The sequence below is a fragment of the Python bivittatus genome, unplaced genomic scaffold (assembly GCF_059951505.1).
Source record: "Python bivittatus isolate LINGU-HERP-01145 unplaced genomic scaffold, Pbiv_v1 ctg000480_np1212, whole genome shotgun sequence".
In the NCBI taxonomy this organism is placed as follows: domain Eukaryota; kingdom Metazoa; phylum Chordata; class Lepidosauria; order Squamata; family Pythonidae; genus Python; species Python bivittatus.
The window spans coordinates 85,362,941-85,377,514 of NW_028277075.1; the positions used below are offsets into that span (position 1 = coordinate 85,362,941).

Consider the following 14,574-nt stretch of genomic DNA (forward strand, 5'->3'; position numbering starts at 1 on the left):
GCACACCGTACCGCCGCGACGCCAGCTCCGCCTCCTCATCTTTGGTTCTTGATGGGGTTGCACTACCCCAGACAGACCCAGTACGTAATCTGGGAGTCCTCCTGGACTGACTCCTGTTTGAAGAGCAGGTGGCAATCGTGGCTAGGAGAGCCTTTGCACAATTTCATGTTGTGTCAGTTACACCCCTTCCTCGATCGGGAGGTACTCCGCACGGTCACTCATGTCCTGGTCACCTCCCGGTTGGATTACTGCAATGAGCTCTACATGGGGCTATCCTTGAAGAGCATCCGGAAGCTTCAGCTGGTGCAGAATGCAGCAGCATAGACGGTTCTGAATGCCCCTGGGGGGCCCATATAACACTGTTACGCGAGCTGCATTGGTTGCCAGTTTGCTTCCGGGTCCAATTCAAGGTTTATCACCTTTAAAGCCATTCATGGCACAGGACCAGGTCATCTGAGGAGCCATCTCGCCTGTTATATCAGCCTGCCCCACTCGATCCAGCAGAAGGGGCATGTTGCAGACTCCACCAGTCAAGGAATTTTGACTGGTGGAATCTAGGAAGAGGGCCTTTTCTGCTGTGGCCCCCAATCTGTGGAACAACCTATCTCCAGAGGTGCGATGTGCCCCCACTCTCATGGCCTTCAGGAAGAATGTGAAATCCTGGCTATGCCAGATGACCTGGGGCCTCACACCAGTGGAAGTGGCTTGTGGGGTAATTGATGTTACTCCCCCATCATCTTGAATGTTTTTTAGTTTTTATGTATAGGGCTTTTTTCTGTAGTTTGACTTTTTAATTAATTAATTTTAATTAATGAATGGGCTATTTATTTTTTAACTGTTTGTGCCTTTTACTTTTATTGTGAACCGCCCAGAGTCACCCACTGAGGGAGATGGACGGCATACAAATTTAATAAATAAATAAATAGATAAATAAATACCTACCTACCTACCCTCTCTCCTTTAGATTTCTATATTCATGGGAATAATATAGAAATTTTGTTTACATTCTTAAAGCTACATGGATTTTGAAAATGTAACACTTGATTCTACTGTACTGTATCTTCTATATGCAGTTATAGAGTTGCCAAAGGACATCGTGACTTCACCTTTTCTGAACACAAGCACTCATCGACCATGAGTTCCATAAGCCTCATTAGATAGATCTCACTAGGTCATGAGATAGATCTCATTCTGTCATTCACAGAATGAATGACATAGGGAAGATAGATATGGGACTTTTATAGCAATCATAGCACATAGAGCTGAAAACTGGCTTCAAAGGCATGTAGACGGCTGGTATCAGTTTAACTGATCATAAATCTAAAGATATTTTTAGCCTCATTGTGGTACACACTTTTTTAAAAAATTAAACTTAATTTAAAGGGATAAAAACCAGACTCTAACATGTAAATGAACAAACTGACTCTTTGATTTTGCACTATTTTATTAAAATGTCCCATGTAAACAATTTCTACATTAGTCAAGTTTCCCTTTACTATCCCTATATAAGAAAATAACTAGAAATTATACATAACTTTACACATTCATTTGGCCCTCTAGTGAATTGCCTATGCAGTAACTTAAAAAATCCATCACAGACTAAATGTACAAGTAAATATTTAAGTTGTCAATTACCGCAGTAATTGAAAATCCCTGATATTTTTATCTGCATTAGTCTCTGAAAGCTATTCCAAGGCTTCTGGAATTTCTCCATCATCCACAATGAGCATGTGAAGAATTCCTTCCCTTCTCTTCCCACTGCTGATAGCTTTAATGCAACAGTTATGCTTTCCAATACTGAAATGTGTTTCTGTCCCATCTTCTACAAATTCACCCTGACAAAAAAATAAAAAAGGAGATGAAAAAGCTATTTAATGATTCTGTTTCAAGCCTTCATTAGCTATCAAATAATTATTTGTTTCAACAAAGCATAAAACATTCACAGTTGCGGCATACCAAGAGGACAGCAAACTTAACCTTCAACATTTCCTTGATTTTAGGAATTTCCAGAAAAGATAACAATTCAATTTCAAATGTAAGAGTGCAATTATTTTATCACTTTATGTATGGAATTTATCAAAGGAAAGTCCCATTTATTTTGTAGTAGAGTTTAGCTGTAAAAGGTTGGGAAAGAGCAAACCTTCCCCCACTTTTCTGAGTTTTTTTTTTTTGGTCTGGAAGCCAAGGCCAAGCTTCTGGAGGTGCAAGTCCTTCCCCTTTTGAAAGAGGCATAAGCATTCCAGAACCTGCATGAATCTCTATACTTTTTCCACCTCCCAGCCATTAAACTAAGTGATAAAAGGAGCTCCGACAGCAGCAAAGATAGTGGGAGCTTTCCTAGTGCTGACATATCTGTGGGTGTCCGGAGGCTATAGTTTTCTGCTGAAGGAAGAAACAAAACTCAAGTCAGGGAAAGAACCTGTTGTGAGAAAAGATGAGTTGGAGTATTGCAAGACTGAGAGGAAGACAAGGAGGGGCAGTGGCAATAGCCTGGTTAAAGGAAAAACAGCTTTCAACTAGGGCCACATGAGGACTTTTGTGAGCCCTACACACTTTTGCTTTGGTGGGTTCCTCCCTCCATAAAAATAATAGTATTAAAAATTACATTTCATAGGATTTTTAAATATATTTTCTGTAGTTTTACAAAGAAATAGGGAATAGTAAATAATATATGTTATTTGGTAATAATAATCAGTTGTGGCCAACTGATTATGTCTGTCACATACACCTACAAACAAGATACAGTGGAACCTTGGGTTACGAACGCCTCTGTTAACGAACTTTTTGGGTTACGACCAGCTCCGGCCGCAAAAATTTACCTCGATTTGCGAACTCCGCCTTGGGGTACGAGCAGGATACGTGGCCATTTTCCCTCCTGTGACAGGGTCCGCGGCCATTTTTCCGCCTGACACATGGTCCGTGGCCATTTTCCGCCCGACACGTGGTCCACGGCCATTTTTCCGCCCGACACGTGGTCCGCGGCCATTTTTCTGCCCAACACGTGGTCCGCAGCCATTTTTCCGCCCCTGACACGTGGTCCACGGCCATTTTTCTGCCCGACACGTGGTCTGCGGCCATTTTTCCGCCCCGACACGTGGTCGTAGGGAGGGGGACTCTCTCTCCAAGCAATAGCTGCCTCCCTGTCCTCCACGCCAGAATGGATTAATGGTAATTACATTGAACCTTATGGGAAAATTTCCTTCGGGTTGCGACCAATTCGGGATGCGACCAGAGTCACGGAATGAATTAAATTCGTAACCCGAGGTTCCACTGTAATTGGTTTGATGTTCATGTTTTGTGGGTTTTTTTGCATGTTTTTATTAAAAAGCATGAAAATAAGTATTTATTTAAAGGCATGAAAATAAGTAACTTCTACTTTATTTTTATCTTTTTCTGATTAAAAAAAATTAAAACACTGTGCCTATTTTGCCTAATGTATAAGTCAGTCCTGCTTTCAACAGTGAAGCAAAGAATAGAGATACAACGGCTTGGCAGAGCTGAAGCTTGCCTCCAAGTGACTCATCCAACAGACATAGCTACTAAACAAAACTATAAGGAAAGCAGTAACTTGATGACAAAAGGCTGGCAAGAGAAGTGGAAAAAAGAGAAATGAAAGTGAAATGTGATAGAGTGGCTGAAGTGAACTCAGCATCATTTAAAGAGACAGTCACCAATTTGGAGACACTGAAAAAGCTTGATTCATAGCTTATTTTGTTCCCAGACTGAAACTGAGATATGGAAGAAACATAAAAACCACAGTACTTAAATCTAAAGAAAAGGTACTAGAGTGCATTATGAATAATAAAGAGAAGTCTGGAGATTAGGAATTAGGAGTAAGACAGGCACAGGAGTAGGAAGGGTCAAGATTATGTCTTTATGTTTGTAAAAATAAAGTGGCACTTTTGCATCTGCTCAATAGCAGTGACTCCTGCATGGGTAAAATACAACTCTGCTTATCTTCTTTCTTGTGTCTGTATCATCAAAAAATGAACTTGTGACACTCCTATTGCTTATTTTATATTGGGTTGCTGTAGAACTGTAACTCCCAGCAGCCCCAGCCAGAATGATAACTGGTAATGTTTCTAGTAGTTATAGCATTTGGAAGGTCACAAATTTCCCACCCATTATAATCTTTAAAATTCTACAGGATTATGCTAGTTATGATTGCTTTTTATGGTATTTAGCCATCCCAGCTGTTGATTTTGTCTTAATTTTCCATTTCTTGGGGGAGGAGAGAAGGATGCTATTAAATATCATCTCTAACTTATGACTTGCTTAATTGTTTTCAACTGAAAGAATCTTCTTGAAGTTATGTTCTTTGATGTTACGTACCGCTGTCTCCACTTTTTTACCATTGCACCAGACATCCATTGTGTCTTTCTCTGTAAAAAATAATCACAAAAGGATTGTCACATAAATTATTATACACAATTTCAACATTTTAAGCATAACTAAAGCTGTGCCCAGACCAAAGCACTTCCATTGTTTACATTTTCTTTTATTTTGATTTAGTTGTACACAATGCTTAAATATAACATTCCTTAAGTCAGGATTTCAGTTAACATATGCTAAAATTGTGGTTGTCAATCATTGCTAATGACAATGTTTTACAAACTATATACAGTGGGGCAAAAAAGTATTTAGTCAGCCGCCAATTGTGCAATTTCTCCCACTTAAAAAGATGAGAGAGGCCTGTAATTTTCATCATAGGTATACCTCAACTATGAGACATAAAATGGGGGAAAAAATCCAGAAAATCACATTGTCTGATTTTTAAAGAATTTATTTGCAAATCATGGTGGAAAATAAGTATTTGGTCACCTACAAACAAGCAAGATGTCTGGCTCTCACAGACCGGTAACTACTTCTTTAAGAGGCTCCTCTGTCCTCCACTCGTTACCTGTAGTAATGGCACCTGTTTGACCTTGTTGTCAGTATAAAAGACCCCTGTCCACAACCTCAAACAGTCACACTCCAAACTCCATTATGGTCAAGACCAAAGAGCTGTCAAAGGACACCAGAAACAAAATTGGAGACCTGCACCAGGCTGGGAAGACTGAATCTGCAATAGACAAGCAGCTTGGTGCGAAGAAATCAACTGTGGGAGCAATAATTAGAAAATGGAAGACATACAAGACCACTGATAATCTCCCTCGATCTGGGGCTCCACGCAAGATCTCACCCCGTGGGGTCAAAATGATCACAAGAACGGTGAGCAAAAATCCCAGAACCACACAGGGGGACCTAGTGAATGACCTGCAGAGAGCTGGGACCAAAGTAACAAAGGCTACCATCAGTAACACACTACGCCACCAGGGACTCAAATCCTGCAGTGCCAGGCGTGTCCCCCTGCTTAAGCCAGTACATGTCCGGGCCCGTCTGAAGTTTGCTAGAGAGTATTTGGATGATCCAGAAGAGGATTGGGAGAATGTCATATGGTCAGAAGAAACCAAAGTAGAATGTTTTAGTCTAAACTCAACTCGTCGTGTTTGGAGGAGAGAGAATGCTGAGTTGCATCCAAAGAACACCATACCTCCTGTGAAGCATGGGGGTGGAAACATCATGCTTTGGGGCTGTTTTTCTGCAAAGGCGAAAAACATCAGGACAACTGATCCGTGTAAAGGAAAGAATGTATGGGGCCATGTATCGTGAGATTTTGAATGAACACCTCCTTCCATCAGCAAGGGCATTGAAGATGAAACGTGGCTGGGTCTTTCAGCATGACAATGATCCCAAACACACTGCCCGGGCAACGAAGGTGTGGCTTCGTAAGAAGCATTTCAAGGTCCTGGATTGGCCTAGCCAGTCTCCAGATCTCAACCCCTTGGAAAACCTTTGGAGGGAGTTGAAAGTCCATGTTGCCCAGTGACAGCCCCAAAACATCACTGCTCTAGAGGAGATCTGCATGGAGGAATGGGCCAAAATACCAGCAACAGTGTGTGAAAACCTTGTGAAGACTTACAGAAAACGTTTGACCTCTGTCATTGCCAACAAAGGATATATAACAAAGTATTGAGAAGAACTTTTGATATTGACCAAATACTTATTTTCCACCATGATTTGCAAATAAATTCTTTAAAAATCAGACAATGTGATTTTCTGGATTTTTTCCCCCATTTTGTGTCTCATAGTTGAGGTATACCTATGATGAAAATTACAGGCCTCTCTCATCTTTTTAAGTGGGAGAACTTGCACAATTGGTGGCTGACTAAATACTTTTTTACCCCACTGTAAATGGTACAAAATAATGCTAAGGGAAAAGGAGAGAAGGAATTTGAAGTGCCACATTATGATGTTGAAGATCCCAAGAACGATGTAAGCTTGGAAAAACCCTTCTTCCCCCCCAAAAGAAAAAAAATAGTTGTTTATGGTAGGAACACAGACAGACAGACAGGCAGATAAAAGCCAATAAAATGAAGCAGTGTAAGCAGTACTGGAGATATTTAGCCAAACAAAGTACAAGGGCAAGTTAGTACTTGTTTAATGAAATTCTAGTTTCATACAGGAAAACCCCCAAATTGCACACTAAAGAGTGAATAGGCAAGGGTTTTTTGGTGAAATTCTACAAATCACATGAAAATACTCCATTTCTAATCTCATTCTGGTCCAGCTGAAATCTCATTATATACATATAGTTCTCTAAGACTGCTGTTCATATAACTATAAAATAGTGCCTCTGCAGAAAAGAAAAAGTTAATAGACTTATACAATGTCAAGTAGCCACAGAAGGCTGATGGAATGTTGAGAAAAAAAAATCCAATGAAGGAAGAATAGAATGAACGGTATCCTTAACAGAAGCACGCTAAACTGCAACATTTTATTGCAGGTCCTACTTACTCTATGATTGCAAAAAAGTTAAATACCTATCAATTTGATAGCAAAATGGACTCATCTGAAAAAGGACAATGATTTTTATGTAAAAGATGCCTTATATATAAATATATAACTTGCAAATTTTTTAAAAAGGCACTTTAAAATAATATTTCTGAAAAATTCAATACTGCCTGAAAGAAAGCTGTGACCTTGTCAAAATTATGGTGGCTACGAAATTAGAGGGCAGGTGGATGTGAGTGTGCACTGTTATCAAATCTATAGCTGATAGCAGTTTGACAGAAGGACTTCAATTCTGAGTTGTCTTTCTGCAATCAGAAAAGCTCCTACTATTTACCAGGGGCTAGAGAATGCTGAATGTGACAACATTTTTTTCTAGGTATTAATGTAGCAGACACAGGTTGACAGTAGGCACAGATTTCTTTAAAACATGCTGCTATTAAAGCAAGCTTGTTAGTTAGTATCCTTAATCCTCATAGTTATGTCCACAGAAACACATATATCTAAGACGATCATGAAGTTTTCTGGATTTATAACAACATTTTTTCCAATTTGTTATAAGGTAATATAGTGCCAACACTACATAATTAAGATTCAACAGTAAATGTAAACCAATGCTAATAAATTACAAAAAGCTGAGTTATTAAAACTTAAAAATAATTTAACAAATCCTTTTCTAATCAAAGAGATCTTGTACTAATCCCAGAATATTTCCAGGATCATGATATATAACTAACTTTATTGATTATGTGCCATCAAGTCATTGTCAACTCTAAGCCACTACATAAATAGATTTTCTCTGTGATATTCACTTTATAGTTTATTTCAAATAAACGGGTTATAACATTAATGCACTTTGGAAAGTAATAAAATACAATGAAAACTGTACATAAACCACAGAAGAGACTTCAGGAAAATAACATACCTAAAACAACTCTAAAATCTGTACCATCTAGGTGTAATACCCAAGTGTTTGTTGTTTTTGACCGGTTCTCCAGATACTTCTTGAGGCTTTTTCCATCTATTTCCAGAGTATATTCATATGCAAATCCACTGACTGCATCAATATTAATGCTAGCCTTTGTTTTAGCCGCTCCAACTGTAAATGTCTCCTTTCCCACTAATTTAAACATCCATTCTTTTCTCATTATTTCCTATGTATGAAAAAAGACATTAATTAAGTCACCCTCCTTAGGGGGAGATGGGCAGCATATAAATTTAATAATAAATTAAAAAAATAATACAATGTAGCTGACCCTGACTTTTTATTTGGACAATTGGGACAGGAAGCTGCAAGAAGATGGGCTACCTACTCAGATTGTACTCACATGCTCATTTCCCCAATTTGGGGTAGAAGCATTTGCAGCACTGTGTTGGTCACTTGAATGAGATAGGCCTACTCTCCTTCTCCACCTTCATCTGCTTTTTTGCCCCTCACAGAGAAAGAAAACATAGCCAGAATTGATCCTGTGGGATAATTCAGCTATAAATCCAGAAGCTGGAGTTCAATTCCCATACGCCAGAATGAAAGGAATCATCATACTGTCAAGATGCCCTTTCCTTTGCTCTTCTGCTTGAAAAAAAGCAATATAGGGAAAGGAAGGAGGGGCTAAAGGGGAGGTCAACTGAGGGACCCTCTGATGTTAAAGGCCATTTTTCTCACAAACAGAAGTCTATTTATGGTAATGAAAACATGACTGACTCTGGCTGCAATAGATCAATAGGAGGAAAAAGTATAGAAAGAAAAAGAGATAAGGGAAATGCAACAGGAAAGAAATAAGGAGATAAGCTGGTATGGCCAGACAAGCCTATCGCAACACGTCTCTTGAGGAGTACTCTTTTAGCTAACCAGATCTACACAAAATATGCCAATTTTTCAAAGAACTGGGTGCATTTTATATAAATATCCTACCTTTCCATCTACATACACAACACGTTTTCCTGATGTGGTCCCATGTTCAAATTCAATTTTGTGAACACCATCACTCAGACCTACTTCCCAGACAGCCACCAGGTCTGTCATTCTGTCTAGGTAACTGTAGTGAGACATACAAGAACAAAACATTTAAATATATACATTTGACCTACCTCAAGCAGTACCATTCAACATTGAAATATGCTTCTAAAGTGGCTTCAACTTAGCGAGGGCCTCTTTTTGGAAACTTAATTAAATTTACAGAACTTACTATGCAGCCCTTTAAATTATGAGCTTAGTCTTTACCAAAGATTTTGGTCCCTGAGGCATATGCATATCCTTATCTATATGCATATTTATATCTTTAGTATACCTAATAAAAAAAAAGAAAACAACAGTGACACATTACATTAGATGTAGCAAAAATCACTCAGCCCAATTTTTAAAGACCTTGTTAAATCCTGAACAGAGTAACATTGATCAGTCTTTTCATTGTACTCATACAAGGTCAGTTTATAGACAGAAAGTGAACACATATAATTGTTCCAAGACTGAAAGTTTTCTTGGAATATTTATTCCCAGAAAATCCCAATTTTTACAATTTTCATTGTAAACCCTATAGGAAATACAGTACTGTGCAAAAGTTTTAGGAAGGTGTGAAAAAATGCTGTAAAGTAAGAATGGTTTCAAAAATATATATTATAATTGTTTGTTTATCAATTTACAAAATGCAAAGTGAACAAACTGAAGAAAACCCCAAAGTAAATCAATATCTGGTGTGACCACCCTTTGACTTCAAAACAGCATTAATTCTTCTAGGTACACTTGCACACCATTTTTGAAGGAACTCAGCAGGTAGGTCATTCCAAACATCTTGGAGAACTAACCACAGATCTCCTGTGGATGTAGGCTGCCTCAAATCCTTCTGTCTCTTCATGGAATCCCAGACAGACTTGATGATGAGATCAGGGCTCTATGGGGGCAAAACCATTTCCAGGACTCCTTGTTCTTCTTTACGCTGAAGATAGTTCTTAATGACATTGGCTGTATGTTTGGGGTTGTTGTCCTGCTGCAGAATAAATTTGGGGCCAATCACACACCTTGATGGTATGGCATGAAGGATAAGTATCTGCCTATATTTCTCAGCATTGAGGACACCATTGATCCTGGCCAAATCTCCAACTCCATTTGCAGAAATGCAGCCCCAAACCTGCAAGGAACATCTACCATGCTTCACTGTTGCCTGTAGACACTCATCATTGTACCGCTCTTCAACCCTTCGGTGAACAAACTGCCTCCTGCTACAGCCAAATCTTTCAAATTTGGACTCAGCAGTCCAGAGCACCTGCTGCCATTTTTCTGCACCCCAGTTCCTATGTTTTCATGCATAGTTGAGTCGCTTAGCCTTGTTTCCACGTCGGAGGTATGGCTTTTTGGCCGCAATTCTTCCATGAAGACCACTTCTGGCCAGGCTTCTCCAGACAGTAGATGGGTGTACCTGGGTCCCACTGGTTTCCGCTAGTTCTGTGCTGATGGCAGTGCTGGACATCTTCCAATGTCGAAGGGAAGTAAACATGATGTGTCTTCTATCTGCTGCATTAAGTTTCCTTGGCCGACCACTGGATCTACAGTCCTCAGTGTTGCCCGTTTCTCTGTGCTTCTTCAAAAGAGCTTGAACAGCACATCTTGAAACCCCAGTCTGCTTTGCAATTTTTGCCTGGGAGAGACCTTGCTGATGCAGTAGAACTACCTTGTGTCTTGTTGCTGTGCTCAGTCTTGGCATGGTGTATGACATGTGACATGAAACTGTCTTCCACAACCTCACCTTAGTAGGAGAGTTTTGGCTGTTCCTCACCCAGTTTTAAGCCCCCTACACAGCTGTTCCTGTTTCAGTTAATGATAGTGTTTCAACCTACATATGAAATTGATGATCATTAGCACCTGCTTGGTATAATTGGTTAATCATACACCTGACTCTAATCCTACAAGATCCCTGACTTTGTGCAAGTGTACAAGTGTAAGAATTGATGCTGGTTTGAAGCCAAAGGGTAGTCACACCAAATATTGATTTGATTTAGATTTTTCTTTGGTTCGCTCACTTTGCATTTTGTAAATTGATAAACATAAACAATTACTATATACTGTATATTTTTGAAAGCATTCTTACCTTATAGCATTTTTTCACACCTGCCTAAAACTTTTGCACAGTACTGTATATTACTTGATTAATTGAGTAACCTGATAATTTACCAAACTATTAGAACTTACAAAATTATCACTAAAGCATAATATACCACAGTATGTGTTCAATCCCAGCCAGTTAAATCTGGACCTTCTCCTGTCTTTCTGATAGACTTATGGTTCCAACATCAAATTAAATATAATACAGATGAAGAGCATCTCTGACAAGCTCCACATAACATCTTGATAGATAAGGAAATCCATTATATTAAACCTAGCAGAGAAATTAGAGTACCACATATGAATATGAGCACTGTATTTATTGATTTTACTTTGATGTTTTTGCTGATATTAACCACTGGGAATCCCTGTTGACCATAGCAGTATATAAAACAAAGAAATGAAGAGATATATATTTGGCTAAGACTTGTTTTAAAAACAGCACTTTCTATATCTCTTACCCTGTGGGGCACATTTTACCTTACATTATCTTCATTGTTAGCACTGTCCTTCGAAGATGCCATAGCATACAAAATGGCTTTTAATCCAATTAGCAGCAAAAAAGGAAACAAAGCAGAAAGAAGTAACAGCGAAAAAGTAAAAACTAAATGACAGATGTTTAGAAAAATTGTGTTCATGACACATCACCCCCATTTCAAGTCTTTTGTGCTGAGCTGGGGGGGGGGAATGGCTGAGGGAAGCGTTCTAAGTTCACTTCTTGATCTATTAGGCCCAATTTGCCAGTGGCTTTAAATTAATTTGGACACACAAACATTGCCTGTGCAGTTCACCTAGAAATAACTACCACTTATAATCATTCACTAAAAAGCAGGCTGAACCTGCTTTCCAAACATTTGCAAATGTGCACTAGCATTCATGAACTTACAAGGCACAAATAAATCAACAGATCTTGATTCTCGGCTAATGGATGCAACAAGATGCTACACAATTATTTAACAAAAATAAGAAATTTCTAAGCTGCTTACTTGTACTAATATATCAAAGCTAACATTAAAGGTCAGCAATCTCTTCCTTCTGGTTTCATTCCTGACACTTTTGAAACACAAAGTGCATTAAGTAATCCAGCAGCACATTTTTTAAAAAAAGATACAAGGTTTAAAATAGCAGGTGCTACAGCAGCACCCACATATTTTCCCCCCACTTGACTTGAAAGGTAGGTTATTTTAATTATAAACAAATAAGCACAGAGCTGGCATGCTATAAAGAAAATAAAAAGATAAAGTCCAGTATTATATGCATTTCCATGTTTTTCTTTAAAGCGGCAGAAGAATTCTACAGACATCCTTAAGAAATAAAAGGTGGTGGTAGCAGTAATTCAGTGCTTGGAAGATACTTATCAAACTAGAAAATAAAAAGACAGATGAGGCAATACAGAGTGCCCTGTGTGGTTAGTGAAACTGGAGATGAATTCTAGTTAATGATGTTTTATGATGGAAAACATTTCCCACAGCAGCCATTTTAACCTGCTTTTTTCTGACTTTGGCACTTTTTATATATCTGGCAAGAATGGATTAACATTACTCTACTATGAAGTAAAACAACAATAAATTCTGTGCTATCCAGGCCACTAGAATGCTTTTGTGTTGATGCAATGCTTAAATTTAAAAAGGATTCTTTGCTTAGTTCTCTAGGTTTCAGCTTGGTGAAAACTATAGCAAAATATTCTACAAAACAAATTAAATTAAATTCCAGGAATCAACTCTGAATTTAAAAAACAGGAAATGTGATCATGTCACAAATTAAATTTGACCTAGTTTGCCCATATGCTAAACTATGATGTATTCAATAAACCATAATTAGTTGAATTTGCAGAATACACCATAAAATACATTTACAAGTCAAATAAACTGAGTTCACACAACACGCTAAGCATCAAACGATATTAAGGCTTGCAGTGTTGTACGAATCAGCTAATAAATCACTTTTAACTTCATTCAACCCAGAGTTATGAATTCTAGAAATTTTACTGAAAAAGAGTTGTGAACAGGCCTCTGTATATAGACGTGCTCAAAGTTCAGGGAAGACAATTTTTCAAAGTGGTTTTTTTTTATTCCTGATTCATCTGAAATAATGAGGTTGGGCACAAATACTTGCATGGTTACAATCACCCTTCTACACAGAAAAAGCCATTCCCGTCTAGAGAAGAATTACAGCGGGCTAAAAGAATAATTCATACCACTTGTGGTTATTTTCCTTTCTAGGCAGGACTAGGGTTTGAGGTTTGTATACTCCTGTTTCTAGGACACGTCAACAGATACTCGCGTGACCCGGATTAACACCTTCCGGACCAGAAAAAAGACCATTTTCCTCCAATTATGCTTTTGAAGGGAACGAGGATTCGGCCCACTTCCACCATCGCCAACGATTAACGAGGCTGGTTCTGAATCCGGCTTAAAAGCGGGGCGACTTTGGAGCTACGGCGATTAACACGTTATGGTTCCGGATCCAGGCTGAAATACACCGCAAGAGCGATAGAGAAAAGGCTGGCTCTACCTGCCTCAGGGACAGAGCCCCCCGACTGCTTGTCGAAAGCGAGGCCTTGCCCGGGTCGGAAGAGGGCCCTGCCGGCTCCAGGTGCAGATAGCGGGTCTCCGGCCCTCACCCAACCGCGCTGGCCCAGCCCGAGGAAGAGAAAGTGGTGGGGCGGCCAGGGAAGCAGCTTCGCCCCTTTCCCCGCAAACCTCTGCGCTTGCCTCGGTACTTCTCACATTCCTGAAAGCCCGTGCTCCCAAAATGGCGGTGCGGCCCGAGAGAGAAGAGCGAGCGCGTCGCCTGGAAAGGGCAGCCGGCGCATCTCTCCTTCCCTGGCAACAGGCGCGCACACGCGTAGGGCCCGGCCGAGAGAACGCGTCCCGGGGCCTCCGCTACCCGCCTGGGCGCTTCATCTCTGCCGACTCCGGCTTCTCCCTGGCGCCGCCTCTGGAAACGCCTCGCCGGCTTCCCAGGCGAGCAAAGCTCCTCCCGCCCTTTCTGTGCCTTTTCGGGCTTTCCTCGGGGCCACAGCTCCGCTTCCGACTACTGCTCCTCTTCAAAGGCTTTCCCGGGTAGAGCCTCCACCGGGGCTGTTTTCTTCCTCGGAACAAGCTCCACTGCTTTCGGGGGGAGCTGTTGCCCTGGGAACGGCTTACTCCAAGGAAGCCTGCGTAGCCTCGCAGGGGCCGCTTCGGCTCCGCTTCTGTGCTGGACTCCTTTGCTCTCATCTGGAGTTAGGATCCTAAGAACAGCTCTGCTGGAGCAGGCCCAGGTGCAGACCCGTTTTAATTATAGCAGCCAAGCAGAGGCCTCTCGGTGATTGCAAGCAGGAGGCAGAGACCTAGCCCTCTCCAGCTTTTCTCCCCCAGCAACTGGGATCTATCTAGAGGTATGCCTCCAAAGCATACCTCGGGGGAAACACTGCTCTCCACAAATGTGGCGAATTCTCTCTGCAAGCCAGCCAAATGAGTGGTCGTGGTCATGGTCACCGTGGGGTAATAAATCCCACAGGTTAATTATGTCTTGCTTTCTAAACTTCCTTCCAGTCAGCTTCCTTGGATGACCCCTTTGAGGAGAAAAATTTCCTCTCGTGTTTCCATCCCATGGATGAATTCATAAACTTTCATCATTTCTCCTCATGGTCATCTTTTTTC

General features: G+C 40.3%; 1 protein-coding gene across 6 annotated transcripts; it reads right to left on the reverse strand.

Annotated features, from left to right (window-relative positions):
- Positions 1 to 1,426: 1,426 nt before the first annotated feature.
- FAIM (Fas apoptotic inhibitory molecule) lies at positions 1,427 to 14,255 on the reverse strand. 6 transcript variants are annotated; one of them, XM_088146473.1, is made up of 5 exons: positions 13,821 to 14,255; positions 8,744 to 8,867; positions 7,757 to 7,985; positions 4,333 to 4,382; positions 1,427 to 1,835 (listed from the first exon to the last, which is right to left on the reverse strand). In XM_088146473.1, exons 2-5 carry the CDS (start codon positions 8,852 to 8,854, stop codon positions 1,686 to 1,688), a joined length of 540 nt encoding a protein of 179 aa, XP_088002599.1. In that variant the 5' UTR covers positions 8,855 to 8,867; positions 13,821 to 14,255; the 3' UTR covers positions 1,427 to 1,685. The 6 variants fall into 6 exon arrangements, with proteins under 6 accessions (XP_088002599.1, XP_007440641.1, XP_015745799.1 ...); XM_007440579.4 differs by having other exon boundaries at positions 13,630 to 14,255; XM_015890313.3 differs by having other exon boundaries at positions 13,125 to 14,254.
- Between the last annotated feature and the right edge of the window lie 319 nt (positions 14,256 to 14,574).

Coding starts and splice junctions, on each gene's coding strand:
- FAIM (XM_007440577.4), bottom strand. CDS start 8,896: ATGTTTTGTTCTTGTATGTCTCACTACAGTTACCTAGACAGAATGACA. Junction 7,986..8,743: donor TTGTGTATGTAGATGGAAAG/GTAGGATATTTA, acceptor TTTCATACATAG/GAAATAATGAGAAAAGAATG. Junction 4,383..7,756: donor AGATTTTAGAGTTGTTTTAG/GTATGTTATTTT, acceptor TATTTTTTACAG/AGAAAGACACAATGGATGTC.